The sequence below is a fragment of the Natrix helvetica genome (assembly GCF_964273705.1).
Source record: "Natrix helvetica genome assembly, chromosome: 14".
Taxonomy (NCBI): Eukaryota; Metazoa; Chordata; class Lepidosauria; order Squamata; family Natricidae; genus Natrix; species Natrix helvetica.
The window spans coordinates 1,904,431-1,923,419 of NC_138564.1; the positions used below are offsets into that span (position 1 = coordinate 1,904,431).

Genomic DNA, 18,989 nt, shown 5'->3' on the forward strand with positions numbered 1-18,989 from the left:
ATGTATTAATTCGCTGGGATTTAGAGGAGCACGGCCTCAAGGAACATCATCACCACCACCATCACAGACTGCCTGTCCTCTCCATGATCTCTGACCTCCCTTTGAAGCCATGCTGTTGCATCTCTTGAGAGAGAGGTGCCCATTCATCAGGTGTATGTAGCCGCCTCATCACCTGTGGGGTTCACACCCTGCATGGGGAGTTGAGCTGAAGGGCTGCATGCAATTTGGGTGACAATCTAGAGTAACATCCATTTCTGTTCTGAGATCTTAAAGAAGGAAATGAACTTTATATGCCATTTTAAACTTCTCCCATAATGCACACATTTCCTCCTTTACTGAACAGATACTTTAAAAGAATTATGTTCTTTTGATGTGAAACTCTCATGGGTCTGCTTTTATTCTTGGCATGGAATCCATCCATTTTCTCAGGCCTAACTAAGTATTCAAATATGCTCTAGAATGCCAAACAACCTTCCCCAAGGGGGTGTACATTTAAGTGCAACTTTATTCCTAGTGGCAACGGTGGCTGAGCTTGATGGGAATTAAGTTCCCACCCAACTGGCTGTTGTGATCTTGGGAAAAATCTGATTAAACTAGCATACAAACTCTTCTTCTACCTCATCTGCACAGCAGCGTCGTCGGTTTTGTTTTGTCTAGTAGTTGGTCTTGTGCAGGGGTGTCCAAACCTGGGAACTTTAAGACTTGTGGACTTCAATTCCCAGAATACTGCTGAAGCTAAAACCTGGGATCTCCCATGTAGAGAGAGGTTAAAAGATGCATTTCCCATATTATTATTTTAGCTTATAACAATTATGTTTTAATACTGTTTTTACGAATATTCACTGTATTAGTCAGCAAGCATTGACAAAGGTTAGAGTGAAAGAGAAAATGTCTAAACACACAAATTGCCACCTGAGTCATCTCTAATCTCTAGAAAGCTGTGGTTCTTACATCTGTCCGGGCCTGATTTGGATCATGTGACAACAGTGGTGGTGTAACAGCCCTAATTTCGAGCCTGTGTCAGAAGTCCCTTCACTCGGCCCTATTGTAACTTCTTGCGGTTGCTGAATCAATGATCCTAAGTCGAGAACTCCCTGAATTCCTCCGTCTGTTACTTACATCCATACAGATGTGTGCTCCCGTGTTTCCCCCAGAAGTTCTTACCATTCCACCTCCCTCCCCCCCCTGTTTTACTATGCCCAAAAGTATTTTGGAAAATGCATGCAATCTCTTCATGGCCTCTGTGACTAGAGCCACTCTCCCATCGCCAGTAGATTCCACAATACCCCCAGATTCCCTTTGGTGCCTGGAGGCCCCATGCTGCTGCTTTTTGCCTTCTTCGTGATAGGTTCTTTGGTGTGCGGCAAAGTTTTGTGTGTGCTGTGTTAACAATGATGGCGTGCTGCATCATTTTCATTCTCTCTGAGGGAGAGAAGTGTGAAATGCTAAATTCTACTTATGGTCTTCATTTATTATTTGTTCAGCATGGGGGTGTCCAACTCAAGGCTGCAATGTGGCTAGGTCTGGCCAGCAGGGCTGCCCTGGAAACAGCAAGAAGCTGCCCCCTGCTGCCCTGGCCCAGCTCAGCCAGGCGCTCCCCTAGGGCGCGCACACAGGAGGCAGAGAGCGTGCGCAGGGGTGCTGGTGGTATCTGGCAGAAGCTGCAGCTCATTGGCCCCGCTCTGCCTCATCCTGCCCAGCCTCATCTTGCCCCGCAGTGGCGCCGACAGCAGCAGGCCCGAGGAAGAGGGAAGCAGGGCTGTGGGGTACTGGTGCTCCGGGAGCTCGAAAGCCAGCCACGCTACCTGGCCACGCCCACCTCATTGTCTTACTTGCAACTGACCCTTTGAGGACAACCATAATGCTGATGTGGCCCTCAATGAAATTGAGTTTGATACCCCTGGTTTAGCACATGACATCTACAAAGGTCATGGTCTTCATGATACAATTCCAGAGCACAGTATACAGGCAGTCCTCATTTAACCATCATTCAGCGACTGTTCAGAGTTAACAGCAGCACTGAGTGAATGGTACTTACACCCGTTCCTTGAAGTTACAGCTGTTTCAACGCCCCCACAATGCCCCCACAGTCACATGATCAAAATTCAGGTGCTTGGCAGTCCACCCACATTTATGACTAGAGGGGTGCCTCAACTTCCCTCCCATTACTGAGAAGGCGTGCCAGCCTAGCTCCATAGGAAGCAGCCACTGGCCCGTGTGAAGCTTCAGAGTTGGAAGGGACCCTGGAGGTCTTCTAGTCTTGCTCAAGCAGAAGATCCTGTACCATTTTAGACAAATGACTGTCCAGTGTCCTCTTGAAAGCCTCCAGTATTGGAGCACCCACTTCTGGAAGCAACTTCTGTTTCACTGATTAATTGTTCCAACTGTCAGGAAATTTCTCCTTAGTTCTAAGTTGCTTCTCTTTTTGTTCAGGTTCCATCCATTGCTGCTTCTCTTGCCTTTAGGTGCTTTGGGAATGAGGTTTCCCCTCCCCCCCTTCTTCCCGAGACTTCCATGGCAGCCTTGAAATTGTGTGAGGCCTTTGTCGTTCTTATGAGGCTTTGGAAAGGCCACGCACCACACCTCATCAGCACTGGGAGGAAGAAGGCGTAGGCTATTTGGGGATGGCAGGGCGATGGAGTGCAGGGTGGGTTGTGTACTCTCCTTTCCCAACACCAGCCACTTCTGGCAGAGCTGCATTGTGCTGCACCCTAGCTGCCACTTACCTGCCTGCCGGCCTTCCTGGACCCTCACCTTCTGCTGGCTTTCCCAATAATTTGGCTTGTTGTAAGCAGGAACTCATGAGGTTGCTTAAGAGACCTGAGTCCTTTCTTAACAACATCAATGGGGAGTACCATGTTTTCCCCCAAAAAAGGCCCGGTCTTTTGGGCCTCAAAATAGGCACCAGGTCTTATTTTCAGGGGATGTCTTAACCTGCTTATCTTAGGACCGTCATAGCCAGCCCCCCCCCTGACACCTGTCATGCTACTGCCTGACTTCTGTGGCTGCTTGAGGCTGCTTGCCAGTGCTGCCACTTGCGGCAGGAGGCTGTGTGGCGCATCGTGTCCTTCTATGCGTGAGCAGCAGCATCTGCTTAAATTGCCACGCAATGTCCTGCAGGGAGCAGTGCCATTGGTGCCATGAGCCATGTGCGGCACTGCCAATGCACCACCCAGCGTCATGCCGCGAGCGGTAGTACCACTCCATGTGGCATCTGGTTGAAAGCGGCTGCAGAAGAAGTCAGGCCGCAGCACAACAGGTGTCGGAGCTGGGAGGCCTGGCTGCAGCGGTCCTAAGGTAAGCGGGTGCAGGGTGCATAGGGCAGCTCCATCCCCCCATCCCCACCCTTGTCTCACCCCCACCTTGTACAACCAGATGGTGGGCAGGGCTTAACTAGGGCTTATATTTAGCACAGGTGTGAAAAGCAGGATAGGGCTTGTTTTTGGGTTATGTTGTATTTTCGGGAAAACATGGTAGCTTGGTCATGTGACGTCTCACTTTATGACTGTATTGTGTAGCATTGGAAATTCCGGTTCTATCTACTGTCCTTACCCAAGGACTACCTGTACTTAAACAATTAGAACACAGAGCATGTGCACATGCGCCCTCCCTCCCTGCACATGCGCAGCAGAGACCTGAAGACCAGCTGGCCAGCGGGAGGCATGCACGCATGTAAGGTTGGGGAGACGACTCACATGCCCACAGAGAAGGTGCTGCGTGCCACCTCTGCCACGCATCCCATAGGTTCACCATCGCGGCCATAGGCCAAGAAGCTGCTGAAGGTGTGGTTCTTGCAATTCTTGTTGTTCTGCTGTGAATACGTTGTCTTAGTGATTGTTGTGTTTAATGATTTGTTGTGAATCACCCTGGGGCTATTAAATTGATGAGCCAAATAAAACTATTACCTGGCACGAGGAAGGATGATATTTTTCAGCATTGTTCCATTTTATGACCGAAGATGCTGCAGAAATGGGTCTTGGGCTGCGAAGTCCAACCTGACGCCGATTGCATAAGTCCTCCGTATTGTGACCCAGTTTGTATTCTGAATCATGAAGTGGTACAGCTGGAAAAAGGCCATTTAGGGCATTGTGTTCAGTTTTGTATTTGGTGTAGGATTTCAAATGGCAGCATCTGCAGTGTCCAGGCTCTGCTTCAACAGACAATAAATGCGGATCAGTTGTTTTCCTGTTATCGTAGAGACAGCAGCCAGACTGGCTATGCTCCGTCCATTAACTGATCGGACTGAGTCTACACTTACGATGTTATCGGGCCCTTGTGGCTCCTCCCCAGTTTCAGACTCAGTCCACCCTGGACTGGCTGTGAGAATTGATCTCTCCTCCGAATTATTTAATTATATCTTTAATTGGTGAATTTTTCCAAAAACTTTTGTCGTTCCTTTAAATTGTTTTCTTAAATAATCCTTTATTTTACAAATTGGAGGGAAATTCGAAACTGATCTCTGACTGCCTCTCCTCAGCTGTCTGATTGCCTGCGGCCACGAGTTCACTCAGGAAGCCTGCCTTGCAATCAGATCGGCCAGCTCACGAGCTACGGCTCCATGGCTGTTTCCCTGCAGCGCTCTTTTATTCTGGGCACTCGGAGGGACACGCGATCGGCTGTTTTGCACGCAGCGCTTCCAGGCGAGTCCAGTGGCCATTCTGCAGATCGCCTGGCCACACTTAGAATTGTAAAAATGGGGGGGGGGGGGGGTTGTGCGTGCATGCACACTGGGGGGGTCGCGTGTTGCATTGTGGGTGCAACACGCCCGCACACGACCCCCCTGCTCTCCCCCCACTTGTGGCACGCGAGCCAAAAAAGGTTCGCCATCGCTGGAATAGATCTTGGCTTTCTTCTCCATGGCAGCCTTTAAGGTGTTTGAGACAACGCCCCTCTCCCCTCCACTCCTCCGTCTTCTCAAGGTGAAGCCTTTGCAACCCATTTCCTGGAACGTGGTCACCCTTGCAGCCCACCTGTTCCAGCAGTAATGTGCTTATAGTTCTCCTGGGATGCCCGCATTTGGAGTCACGGTGTCCGGTAAATGGGCGAATGTTGAGTAGCTGAGCAAATAGGCAAGTTAGATATTGCGACAGGTGCTTTGAGGCTTATTCTAAGTTTTCAATAAACCTTTTGCCCAATTTAGGAATGATCAAATTTTAAGTTGGAAGGTTTCATGATTGTAATATGCTGTGTCTCTCTTGCCTTTCAGGGCTTACTCCCTTGTGGACTCTAGTCAAGTATCCACGTTCCTCATTTCCATTCTTCTCATTGTTTACGGCAGCTTCAGGTAAGGTCATTGGCTTTTGTATATTGCCACTCCTTCTCTTCCTCCCCAACATGCCTATAAACGTAGCTGTTCTGCTCACCATGTATACATTAGAGCCCAGGAGGAAACAGGGGGTCTACAATTCGGGTCTCAGTGGGCCGTTCTTTCAAGTAGGAATGTATATTGATGCTATTTCCCTGAAATGTAGAATAGCAAAGCAGGCCAGAACTGAAGAGCAGGTCATTTAACATTTTATTTGTTCCTGGAAGCTTCCGTAGAAGATTTTTTTAAAGGTTGTGAAGAGGCAATTACTTTTATTGTGACTTATTTAAAGGTGAAAATAGAAGCATTTGTCAATTTATTCTTAAAGCTCATTTTAATCCAATCTGCAATAAAAATTACAATCTGGTTCTTTTTATCTGAAACATGCCAGATAATTCAGGGAAAGAGTGACACATTCCTTGAATTTCTAAAAAAAAGAAAAGACCCCAGAGCTGTTACAGAAGCCTGGGAAATCTAAAAATAACACAGTATTGTGCAGTTGTTGCTCTTCTTCAGGGTTGTTTTTGTTAAATTCACAGAGATTAGATACTTTGGGGAAGAATTGAAATGTTTTAAAATTGCTATTCTTCTTGTACTGAAGAGGGAGGATAGGTAGGTGGGTAGGTAGGTAGATAATTTATTATCTTACCTTATAGATTAGTTTTATGACCTGCTTTTAAAAATTAAAATTAAATACAAGTGAGGCTTCCAAAATAAAATAGGTAAAAGCAAATACAATAATAAAATATGTGCTAATTACAATATATCAACATTCAAGTATAGTAGTTTAATTTAATATAATTTAAATGCTGCTCATCTCCCTCTACAAAGCAACTCATCACTTTTACATGACACCCCTATCTGTTTTATTTTTATTTTATTCATCAAATTTAGAAGCTGTCCATCTCCCTTACAGAGGACTCCAGGCAGTGTACAAATAAAATATTAAATCCTAAAAAACAGAATATACTCTGATCTGTTCATTAAAGCAATGTCTATAAACTTAGCAGTTCAGCTCACAATGTACTCATTAGAGCCCAGGAGGAAATGGGGCTGTGTACAATTCAGGTCCCAGTGGGCTGTTCTTTCAAGTAGGAATTTTAAGTATCTAAGCCTAAAAGGCAGACAGTTGATAATCAAATAAAACACGAACAATATCTATGATGGCAACACAGATACACATCTTCTCATGATATCCCAAGTAATGGAAAGGCTCCGGAAAACCCAACAACTGAAATCTTGCCCTAAAAAAGGGTTTTCTTAGCTTTGGGTCAAACTTATTGACTGGTGTTTTTTTGGTTTGGAAAGTGGTTTCGCTTTTAGCCAACCAATTGAAAGATCATTTTTTTGCCAATAATTCTATGTCTGCTTAGAAAATGATAACTAGGACTCTGTTTAAAAATTGTCTTTGTGTGGGAGGCAGTTGAGATGGCACTGGATGGAAAACCCATGCTGTAAAATAACTTTAGTATGTTGATTTACCCAGGAGTTGAGCTGAGTCATACTTACGATGAGGAATGACAGGATTTATATATTTTTTGCAGTCATTTACCCAACACGGAGTCATGGGCAAATTGTTTAAAAAAAAAGCTCAGTGACATAGGTACCAAAAATTACCTATGGAGATTCTTAGTCATCTAAGTTAGTTCTCCCAAGGGTGCCTTTTCTGAATTGGGTAAAGACTATTCCCAAATAGATGAAAGAATCCCGTTGTCCAAGAGGTTTCCCACCCAGCAGCCAGGTATGTGTCACACTTTTAGTTTTGCTGAGTACCACCGCTTTAGATTTTGTTTTAGTGATGTTTAAAGAATTGAGAACACAGTAGTTTTTTTAGCTTCTGCAGCATTCTTCTCAGGGCTACTTGGGAACGTGCCCTCAGAACTGTACTGTCAGCATATGAGAGAATATTAATAAATTTATCATGCATCTTTGACATATGAGTGTCTAGAGCATAGACCAGGAATCCTGGGATGTTGTTGTCATAGAGGCTTAAAAGCATTGGGGCTGGAACACTACCCTGCCTAATGTCTTTATTAGCGTAAGCATACTCTGAGTTACCATTTGCACCAATATACACTGGTTGTTTGAATACAAGATTTTAAATAGGAGTAAGAGTTAACTCCAACTCTTCTGACTTGATTGATTGGTTGATTGCTTATGGGCCCTTGAGTCAGTTCTTAGCAACCACATTCAGAGATTCTGTCTACAACCTGATAGGCCTTCCTATAATGTAGATGTGGCTGCTCTAGCTGAGGCCCTCTGGTTGTCCTCTTCACTATCTTCCTTCCATCTTTCCAAGCATCGTAGGCTACTCCAGAGGTTTAAGTCCTCACACAATGTGTCCAAAAGCGTCATCATTTGAACTTGGTCATTTGTGCCTCAAGTCAAAACTTTGGATTAATTTGCTCTTCTGCAGAAAAGGAAGAACACATTCTCATTTTAGGTCGTGTGTTTAAAAGAAAAAGAGGAAAAAGAAGGAAAAACTTTTAGACAAAGAGGAATAAAAGAAACCCCAAAACATGCAGATTAGTAGAAAGCAGCTTTTTACCACCCTGGGAAGTTCGGGGGGGGGGGGGGCTGCATCTCCCCACTTCTTACCTCAGACGAGTAAGGGATGGATGAGGTAAGCAGAGAGCTCCAGATTTGCTTCCTCCTTTTTCTCTGCTGAACTGGTGAGGATCAGGCATCCCTTCTTAGGAGACCCAGGGAAGATCAGGCTTCCTATTGAGACGAAGGGCACTCTCCCTACCTCCAGGTCAAAAGGAATAGCCGGGTAAAAAGGGCAGTTATGGAAGATGGAGACAGCATTCAGGCACATTACTTCCAAAAACTGTTCAACATGGGTCCTACAACATGGTAATCAAAAACCCAACAAGAACCCAAATATGATTCTGAGAACACTTACTAGTATCACCAAAAGGACCAGGGGAAAATCAACTGCCTTCCCGGTCTTTTCTAAACCGCGTCTAAAATTTCCTGATGATGATGGTGATGATTTTTCCAGTAAAATATGGACAGAACCCATGTCTGAATTCAACTGAAAGAAATGAAAAAAAAATGTAAGGGGGAAATACAGGCAATCCTCAACTTATAACCACAACAAAACTACTGTCACTAAATAATGCAGTCATTAAATGAGTTACACCTGATTTTATAACAGTTTCGCTGTAATTGTTAAGTGAAACATGCAGTCAGTGTCGGATGCCAACAACCCGACCCACTTGCAAATAGCTGAAGTGAGCAACTTTATTGTTCTCCATCTAAGTTACAGGAATCTCCCCAGGATGCTTGCCTTCCCCTGGGAACAACCAGATAAAAAGCTTCATTCATTCATTCATTTATTTATTCATTCATTCATTCAATCAATCAATCGATCATTATATATTGCCCATCTTGCAGTTTGAGGCAACTTCGGGTGGCTAATCTTGGGGGAGGGCAAGCCTTCTGTAGCTGCGTAAGGACTCTAAGCTAAGCCCATGCTTGACTCTCCTCTTCCAGCCTAGCTGGCAGTTTCCTGGCAGTCAGTCAGCTAATCTGGCTTCCCTCGTTGACTTGGCTTGTCACAAGCTGGCTGGGAAGGTGGCAAATGGTGATCACATGACCCCAGAATGCTGCAACAGTCATGAATACACGCTCATTGCCAAGTGCCCAAATTTTCATCATGTTGTCATTGGATGCTGTGGTGGTCATAAGTGTGTGAGCGAACCAGTTGTAAGTCACTTTTGGTGCCATTGTAGCATCTGTACATCACTAAGTGAATGGTTGTAAGTCAAGGACTCCCCATAATACAGTGTTTCTCAACCTTGGCAACTTGAAGATGTCTGGACTTCAACTCCCAGAATTCCCCAGCCAGCGAATGCTGGCTGGGGAATTCTGGGAGTTGAAGTCCGGACATCTTCAAGTTGCCAAGGTTGAGAAACCCTGCCGTAATAGATCTCCTACAGTGCTGGAAACTGTTGCAATGGAACAGGTACTGACCAGGGAAAAAGGAACATGGGGCGGGAGAAGAAAATTCAAGTCTGTGAACAACTTCAGAGACATTTGTAAGGCAGCCACTTGGTCAATGTCTTTTTTCTTCACGAACCATTAGAGAAAATCACATCCAATGGATATCCACTTTGGCTTGATACGAAAACTTAATTATAAACTCCAAGTTTATTAGTAAAATTCAACCCTGTGCATATAAGGCCGTTGACTTGGCCAAACATTTAAGACCAGATGTCTCTTCAGGTACTGCTTAATGGATCTAGATAGGTGGGCACTAGATCTGTTGAAAATCTTCTTGTATTCCATCATCTGTTAAAAGGTTGTGGTCTTACCATCCGAGGTGAGCTTGTGTGCCCTGAGAGGAAGCCTATTTTTTATCACGTTGCTCAGCTGCAAAACAATCTCCCTAAATCTGAAAATGGAAAGTGGCTTCATATTGCTCTTACAAGCTATTATGATTGATATTGTTATAATATTATTTTTAGTTTATTGTTTTGCTTCTCTTTCTATACGCAAAGCTAAAAAATGTCTTTGGAAAGATGCAGATCTTCAATGAAAACAAAATTAACTCTTGCGCATAAGGATGTTTTAATGAATCATGCTGCTAAATTTGATTCTGTGATAGCTAGCATTTACATTCTATAATTTCGTATTTTTCTGCACAACTGATTTTTGTTAATACATCTACTATTTGTGTAAGATGCTTGGAAAATTCTACGAAAAAGTGGGTACAATTTTTTTTAAAAAAACCCATGTTTTGATTGCACTGATATTCCATTTAAGGACACCAAAGTTCTGTCCCTTCCAGATGTAAAGCAGATGTTTTGCATGCGCTCATTTTCTGCAGGTCCCTGAACATGGACTTTGAGAACCAAGACAAGGAAAAGGACAGCAGCAACTCGGCTGGACCCTTCAATGGCGGTAGCACCAATAACAGTAAGAGGCTTCCTTCAAAGGCCAGCTTTCATAACAGCGCTATTTTGGGGGGGTAGACTGTGACTAGCACTGGCCACTCCTCACAGCCGGCCAATCCAGCTTTCAGTGTAGCCCTGCTGGAAGAAATGGGACTCTGCAAAACGGGGGTGTTTAAAAACCTTCTGTTAATTGAATGGGGAGGGGGAGGGCTTTCCCGAATAGGAATTAAGGTTAGGCTCCACCCCCAGGGTGTTTTTTTGACTGCAGCCAATCTTTTCCGTTGGGTTTGGAGGGCTGAGGCCTTTCTTCAAGGAGCCTTCAGTTTTGCCCATCCCTGCAAAAAGTATATAGAAAAGGAAAGTATTCTAGAATCATTTGCCCAAAGTGATGAGAAACACAGAACTTGCAACATCATAAAAACAAGGACAAGTTTAGTTGAATGTTTCTTTTTAAATAGTGCTGGCCTGTGCAAGATACAAAAATGAGCTTATTTGTGAAAAGGGGAAAATTAATAAAAGGAAGGCAACAGTGACAAAGTCCAAATAAAAGTTAGTTGATAGCTAATCACAGGTTGCGTAAGATTCAGCATCTGCAGCAGCAGCCCCAGTGCCAGTGATGAGATGCCTTTAGGAGGATCCGGACTCTGGGATTGTGAGACCTGTGGAAGCTTCTCTCTTAGTCCTGTGGGGAGAGTAACCGGTTTGTCCAGTTCTGTCATCTGTTTCTCGTGTTCGTGGTCTAGACAGTAAATCTTAAAATTATTGCATGGTTGGGCCCACCTATAATAAATGACATGTTTCAGGAGCATGTTGAAGAATTAAAATGAAATGTAGCCTTGCATGAACTAGAAATGTAGAACAATATCAAGATTTTATAAATCTTTTACTGGCTTTCCTTGTAATAGTTATATTTGACCTGCACTAATACAATCAATCTAAAACTATGAATTTCTAATATATGTTCATGGTTATTTCATTCTGAAGTAGCAATGCTGTTGTCTATGAAATATAGGTGAAATATTTTTAAGACAATTAACCTGAACTTGGAAGTTACAAGTAGCACAGTATAATGCATCTTTACTTTGAAGAAAGGCATATGAAATACAGTGGGGTTTATTCCATTTTTAATTTTTTTGGTTTGTTGGTGGTATATAGGTAGGTTAGTGCAAAGTATTGAACTGTCTCCTAATAGGCTATAAGCTTTTATTTTTAAAAAATTATTAGAATGTTAAATAAAAGCATTGAAACTGCAATATTAACAATTAACAGATTAGAATAAAAATAATCATGGACTTCAAATAATTGAATCCTACCCTTTTAAATGGTCCTTCATTTTCAGCTCTCTGAATCTACATTATTCTTGAGGACAAAGTCTTTTAATTGATTCTGAATTTATATCAAAGTGAACAAAACCTCAGCCTGGATTAAAAAGTCAATTAGCCAAACCAGATTTGCTTAATGATCCCAGTGATAAACTTCATAGTGAAAATGGTCACTGTAAATGAAATTTACAAAAATGGTCATAAAACAGGGTCAGGTCATGTGAGGAGTCACTTAACAACCACATAGCTTAGTGACTGAAATTCTGGTCCCGATTGTGGCCATAAGGACTATTATAGGACTATCTATATTATACCTCTTGTTTTTTTCCTCTTCTGAACATTTCCTATTTGCAGTTTTAAAATATGCACATCTAGCCTGTCGCTTTAGCTTTATTTGTTTGTGTGGCACTAAGAGGATCTAGGCTGATGCCCTTGTAGCTGTGGCTGTTGTGTGACACCCAATAATCGTGACATTTCCTCCTGTTCCCCTGCAGGTATCCAGACCATTGATTCGACACAGGCGCTTTTCCTGCCCATTGGGGCATCCGTGTCTCTCCTGGTTATGTTCTTCTTCTTTGACTCGGTTCAGGTGGTTTTTACAATATGCACAGCAGGTGAGGCTGGTTGTTTCATGGAGAGCTTTCCCAGTTGTTTCATGACTCAGAAGCTGTTAGCTGTAAACCAGGGGCGTCAAACTCGTGGCGTCACGTTCTCATCATGTAATGGATCACGACTTTTCCCCCTTCGCATCCAGCCCGCAGGCCGTACATTTGACACTCCTGCTGTAAACTGATTTTCTGGAAGCCCTCATCAAGAAATGCAGTGCTAGTGAAAGAAATTGTCTGGACTTGATCACACTTCTTTTATGATTTGATTTTTTAATTAAGGGCATTTATATGGCTTCCCAATTCACTCACTATGACTTCAGGCAGCTTAAAGAAATAAAATCCCAATACAAAACCCCAATAAACCCCCACCCATCTCTAGTGACAACAGTCAAACTAACCAATTGATGGATTCTGGGTCCCCAAGCTTGTTGGCAAAACCATGCTTTTTTCACCCTTAAACACGCACAGAATCTTGGGGTTCCAAGGAACAGTTTGAAAAACCTGGTCTAATATTTGCCAAAAGTCTAGTTAGCCTTGTGTGTGTATCCAAGAGAGATGAATAAACATATTTATTTTGTCAACTTCAGCCACCAAGACCAGAAGTGAGCTGCATGCTGGGAGTTACAGCATAAACGATTTGGGCACAATCAAATTGTCAACCCTTGATTTGGAAATACTTAACACAGCAGTGATTCCCTCCCTCCCTCCCCTCTCCAACCACCAAATGCCCAATCTAACCTATTTCTTCTACTTTTAAGATCATTTTTATGTTTATTATGGTTCTCTTGTTTTTATGGTGCTTTTTATACATTGCACTGGTTCTGTTTTACCTTTTTACGGTGGTTTTTTTTTTTTTGTAAACCTCCATGCAATTGAAGGGTAGCCATAGAATAAGACAGTTAAAATGAAATAAATAACAGTAGAACATAATCCACTGGGAAGCTCTTTTTCCAAAACTATATTTAAGCAGTTAGAAACTCTTCAAGAGCCCCAGGTGCCGATTTCTTTCAGTGGAGCTGCCGAGAAGAACTCGGAAGATTAGAATCAAATGGTGCTGCTAAAGTTGCTAAACTTTCCCAGTTGCATCTTAGTCACCCTGAATCTGCAGGCTGAAAGTTGGGCCGAGTCACAAAAAGGTGCCCAGTTTTTTGTCGTCTTCCAAATGTCACGTATGCGTCTCCCTTTCAGAAAATATTTGTTTCATGGGTCTAAAGTACTGGATAGCAAGCGCCGAGGGTACTGATACTGTTCTTCAAGAAACCAAAATTGTCTGAGTTAATTGTGGATGTCTGCTTTTTTTGGATTTTTCCCTCCCCAATAATGGCATTTCCCCCTCTTTCTGTTTCTCTGCAGTCCTTGCAACAATAGCCTTTGCTTTCCTCCTGCTCCCAATGTGCCAGTATTTAACACGACCTTGTTCACCTCAAAACAAGTAAGAAGGAAGTTTTCTCATCTTGTGTGTGTTCAGAGATCCTGTTGGACGGGTAGTGAAATAGCTTAGCAATGGATTCTGCGGGGGCTTTTCATGCATGCAGAGAAGGTACCTTGTGCAATCTTTTCTGGCCTCAGACAAGAAAACCCAAAGCTCCTTTCCTCTGGCAATGTGGGGCAGGGCTGGTGCCAAGGTAATACTGAAACACAAGGGTCCTCGGTGCTCTCTGAGCTTGGAGGTTTTCTTGCAGATGTTACCAAACTAGGTAACATCAACTTGACTGTCAGCATCCTAGACAAAAGAGACCAAAACACCTCCCTACCAGCAATCAGTACCCAGATGAGCATAGGTTGGCCCCAAGATTAACATCAAACCAACAATCAAGAAGTACACAGTATTCCAATCAAGAAACTGCGAAATAACAGTAACGGTCCAACCAAAGAACTTCCAATACCACTTCCACCAACACTGATAGGACAAACCACTAGTGCAGGGGTGTCCAAACTTGGCAACTTTAAGACTTGTGGACTTCAACTCCCAGAATTCTGGGAGTTGAAGTCCACAAGTCTTAAAGTTTAGTTAGTTTAGTTTAGTTTAGTTTATTAAATTTATAAACCGCCCCCTCTCCCCAAGGACTTAAAGTTGCCAAGTTTGGACACCCCTGCACTAGAATATAAATTGAGAACAAACCTCACTTTACTGTCACTGAAGATGTTACCCAGTTTGGGTAATGAAACGTCTGCAAGAAAACAACCAAGCTCAGAACACCAAGGAACCCCCCCCCCCCTCATTTCAGCCCTGCGCTACGAATATTCTCCTTTATCAAGACTGAAAGAAATATCTGTCTGTCAATAATGCTGGTCTAATCCCACAACGTTGTTGTGTAAAAACATCTTTATATAACAATTTTTCAATAGGACAGCATAAGTCAAAATAGTTAACGACTCAAATAATAGATATCAAAGGCCTACTTAAAGGAGAAGGCGCTTCCCGGAGTCCAGGGGAAAGAGATTAACAAGTCTGGGGGACATACTCACGCATATGGGGGACACAGTCCAAAAGCCCCTCTTCTATCCACCCCACCTCCATTTCACAAGCAGACCCTCTCCTTGTGATGAGGCAGCTTCTGTGGGTTGCCATGCCTTTAGGGAGAGAATAACAGCCACAGTTCTTCCTCCTCATTTAGCATTGGCTTTTCAATTTGGGCAGGGACATGGAAAAAATGCCCCAGTATTCATGATCGATTGGATCCATGCTCTCTTCTGAAATGAATAGAAAGAAAGAAAGAAAGAAAGAAAGAAAGAAAGAAGGAAGGAAGGAAGGAAGGAAGGAAGGAAGGAAGGAAGAAGGAAGGAAGGAAGGAAGAGAAAGAAAGAAAGAAAGAAAGAAAGAAAGAAAGAAAGAAAGAAAGAAAGAAAGAAAGAAAGAAAGAAAGAAAGAAAGAAAGAAAGAAAGAAAGAAATAGAAACAGTAAACAATAATTTTAAAAATAGAAAAAAGCCAGCTGGGTGATCTTTGGCCAGTCACGTTCTCAGCCTAACCCACAACCCACTGTGGAGAAAATAGGAAGAGGATAGAATTTAGATCTGTTTGCTGCTTTGGGTTATTTATAAAGAGAATGAAAATGAGATACTATCCTGAAGTGGGAGATGCATGACAGATTCTCTGGCCCTGCTTATAAAGCTACAAATATTCTCTTAGGAGAAAAAGGCTCAGGGAGGGCATCTTTCAAGTGCTCCTTTCTGTTGGGAGCACACGGAGCTCATAGAAAGGGCCTCTAGGAGCGATTGAGCCTAGTCATAGTGCTTTACAGCAGGGCTCCCCAACCCCTGGGCCAGGGCCTACCTGAGCCTTTCAGAACCGGGCCACGGAAGCGGTGGGCAAGTGTGCGTGCATCCCCACTCGTGCACACTCCATTTGCGCAAACGGCTATGCATGCTTTCTACTCGCGCAAAAGGAGCTGCGTGTGTGTGCTTGCCCACCGCACATGCGGAAACACCCCCACCAGTCCACAAAGCTGAAAATCTTGGGGAACCCTACTTTCCAGCCCCCTCTGAGCAGTTTACAGAGTCAGCCCATTGCCCCCAACAATCTGGGTCCTCGTGTTACCCACCTCGGAAGGACGGAAAGCTTGAGCCAGTCAGGATTGAACTCCTGGCTATGGACAGAGTCAGCCTGCAATGCTGTATTCTAACCGCTGCACCATCAGGGCTCCTAAAGTTACCAGGCTGTGTTACCAGGTTCTGTGTAGGTATTTTTGCCCAAAAATTCTTTCATTGCTTACATACAGGAGTGGGTAACTATGGTCCTTTTATGACTTGTGGACCACCTCCCAGGAATCCCAGAATGACTTGTGGACTCCAATTCCCATGCTGGCTAAGGAATTCTGGGAGTTGAAGTCCTCATGTCACAAAGGAGCCATAGTTCCTTACCTCTGGCTTATTGTGTGTGCAATACTGCGGGAATGGATATCCAGTTAATGCTAATTGGGCTAAAATTATTCTGTTTTTTACCTTGATCTTAGCAGCCAACTATGTATATCTGTTGTTTTAGGCTTTTTAAAGTATTGCATAATTAATTTTTAAATTTGGTTACATTTCTAAGTAAGTCACATGGATTTTCAATAAATTGTAGAGAGGCTTTCAGAGTTTAAAATTTAAATTTATTTATAGCTCCTAGTTACCTTATTTCTATTTTATTGTAGAAATACATAGATTTTACATTCATCGTTATTCACTTGAACTTTGTGATTAATTACGTTGCTTATGTTAGAAGTTGTATTCTCATAGATATTTTATGGCAAATATATTTTGTTATTAACATCTAGCTCAGTGGGTACAACATCAATTTTGCGATTAGTTTTTATTTTATATCTGGTTGAAAACAAATAATTCAAGAGAAGTGTAATAGAAAAGAGTGTTTAAGTTTAAGCTTCCAAATTAGTCTAGTAATTTTAATAGCAAGTTTGGTTTTTTATTGTACTTTGCTTTAGAATGAAGGTATGGCACCATTATGAGCCACAGTGGCACAGTGGTTAGAGTGCAGTACTGCAGGCTACCTCTGTTGCCTGCCGGCTGCCTGCAATTTGGCAATTCAAATCTCACCAGGCTCAAGGTTGACTCAGCCTTCCCTCCTTCCGAAGTGGGTAAAATGAGGAGGCAGATTGTTGGGGGCAAGAAGCTGACTCTGTAAACTGCTGGGAGAGGGTTGGAAAGTACTGTGAAGTGGTATATGTCTTAAATGTTATTGCTATTGTCCTTCCTTCCTTCCTTCCCTCTGCCCACCACCAGTAGTTCGATTCTCATCAGCTCAAGTTTGACTCAGCCTTCTATCCTTCCAAGGTTGGTAAATGAGGACCCAGATTGCTGGGGGCAACAGGCTGACTCTGTAAACCGCTTAGAGGGGGCTGTAAAGCACTGTGAAGCGTTATATAAGTCTTAAGGGCTATTGCTATTATACAATCATATTTATTACACCTTCTGAAAGGCAGAAAACTAATGGCTGATCCAAAAAGAGCTTTTGTGGTTCTCTTTTAGTGCTTTTGGGAGGACTGATCTTTCTGAGGGACACTTATGCTCTGGTGCTCTTGGAGTCCATAGAAACGAGAGTTGGAGATGTTTTGTTGAGAGGATCTTAATCTTGTGGCCATATTTTCCAGGATTTCCTTTGGATGCTGTGGGCGATTCACTGCTGCAGAGCTGCTCTCTTTCTCGCTCTCTGTGATGCTCGTCCTTATCTGGGTCTTAACTGGGCACTGGCTCCTCATGGATGGTAAGTGCAGAAGATGCAAATGAGAAGGGTTCCTGACTTCCTGAATTCCCCCTCACCTCTCTCCTTCCCCCTCACCTTTCTTGTGGAATGGAGTATTTTATACAGCATTCGTTCCTGGATTGGAATAAAAGTCCGTGGGCTCAGAGAACTTCAGCGTCCTTGCATGGACTTCCCTACCCTTGTTTTCTTTGCTTGTTCTCCATTAGGTTCGATGGGCCACCTAGATGAGCGTTTCTCAACCTCAGTAAGTTTAAGATATGTGGACTTTAATTCCCAGCATTCTCCAGACGTTGCTTGGTGGGGAATTCTGGGCAGGTGTTGAAGTCCACATACCTTAAAGCTGCAGAGGTTGAGTAACGCTGATCTAGGGATATGCAGGCGCTTTGAGCAAAACCTATTTCAAACTTGAAATGTCCTGATTCAGCTCTTTCAAGCAGGAAATGGGCCGCTTGTCTCATTCTGAAAGTATTTCAAAGACAGGCCTGTTTCGAGTCTGAGACATGCTATTCTGAACTCAAAACACTTGCAAAACACTTTTTACAAAGCATATTTTTAATCCGAAACCATTCTAACGTTGAGTGAGGGTGCAGCCCCTGGATTACTAGATGCAGAGGGGCAGCAAAGTCCCCTTCAGAGTGCAGAAAGTGCCCTTCCAGCTCAGGAAGGCAGGCAAAAGTGGCTGTCTTTTGCAGCACATGGGCTCCAGTCTTCCATTTTTAGAATAGAAAGACGAAGCATGTCTACGTTTCCAATGCAGGAAAAGCCAGAAATTGTGGGAAATGATGGCACGTTGTCATCCGTACTTCTCTACTACCCCAAGGATTTGGTGACTTTTGTTCCAAACAGGGTTTGGATTTTTAGTTAGTTCTGGCTTGAACTTGGGAACAAGTGGTATCCTGTGGATTCCAGTGACCAGAATCCCCTATAGCTGTAATGGCACAGAGAGCCCTCTCCGTGGGCATCTGCACCATCACCAACTGGTGTTCGCGGGCACCGGAGCACTGGGAAATGGCCTGAAAACAGCCAAAAAACCAGGCCATTTCCAGGCTGTTTTCTGGGCTGTTTTTGGCCCTGAAAATGGTCCAAAAAACATCCTGAAATATGGCCAGAAAACAGCCAAAAAACAGGCAGGTGGGTGCCGGCCAGCTGATCTTCAGGTTTCTGGCGCTCTGTTGCGCCTACATGCACGCATGTTCTGGTTTGGGCACTGGGTGCTGAAAAGGTTCACCATCACTGCCCTACAGTGAGTCTTCTTTCCCTCCTCAGGGCCCAACATGAGGAACCAGCGTGGAAAGACAGTTCCTTATTACTCAATATGCCATATTTCAGTTGGCTAGTCATAATGGTTTTTATAGCAAATAGTTTTGGATTCGGAAGGGCTTGTGGTATAACATCCTGACCAAATAAGCCTATTGCGTAGCCTGCTTCTGTATGCCTTGGGGGGTCGGTTCTTTTATCAGTTCTTCAGCCTGGATCTTTCTTCAGAGAATGAAGAATTTCAGGCATTGAGAGCCACCCACTTTTTTCCTGTGTAAATGCTGCGGTTTTATTGCACCTCATCTAATATTTGTGTTTGAGGTGAAGCCTGTAAGGCCTGTACATACATACCTGATACCACAAGGACTGGGTGTGAGTAGGAAGCTGCCCTCA

General features: G+C 43.5%; 1 protein-coding gene across 1 annotated transcript in view; it reads left to right on the forward strand.

Annotated features, from left to right (window-relative positions):
- The window catches only part of SPPL3 (signal peptide peptidase like 3), an 84,875-nt gene that overhangs the window by 50,733 nt on the left and 15,153 nt on the right, over positions 1-18,989 (forward strand). Inside the window, exons 2-6 of the mRNA XM_081966264.1 lie at positions 5,207-5,284; positions 10,140-10,228; positions 12,023-12,142; positions 13,490-13,568; positions 17,227-17,339. Of these exons, the coding sequence (XP_081822390.1) occupies positions 5,207-5,284; positions 10,140-10,228; positions 12,023-12,142; positions 13,490-13,568; positions 17,227-17,339 (479 nt within the window). The remainder of the gene's footprint in view (positions 1-5,206; positions 5,285-10,139; positions 10,229-12,022; positions 12,143-13,489; positions 13,569-17,226; positions 17,340-18,989) is intronic.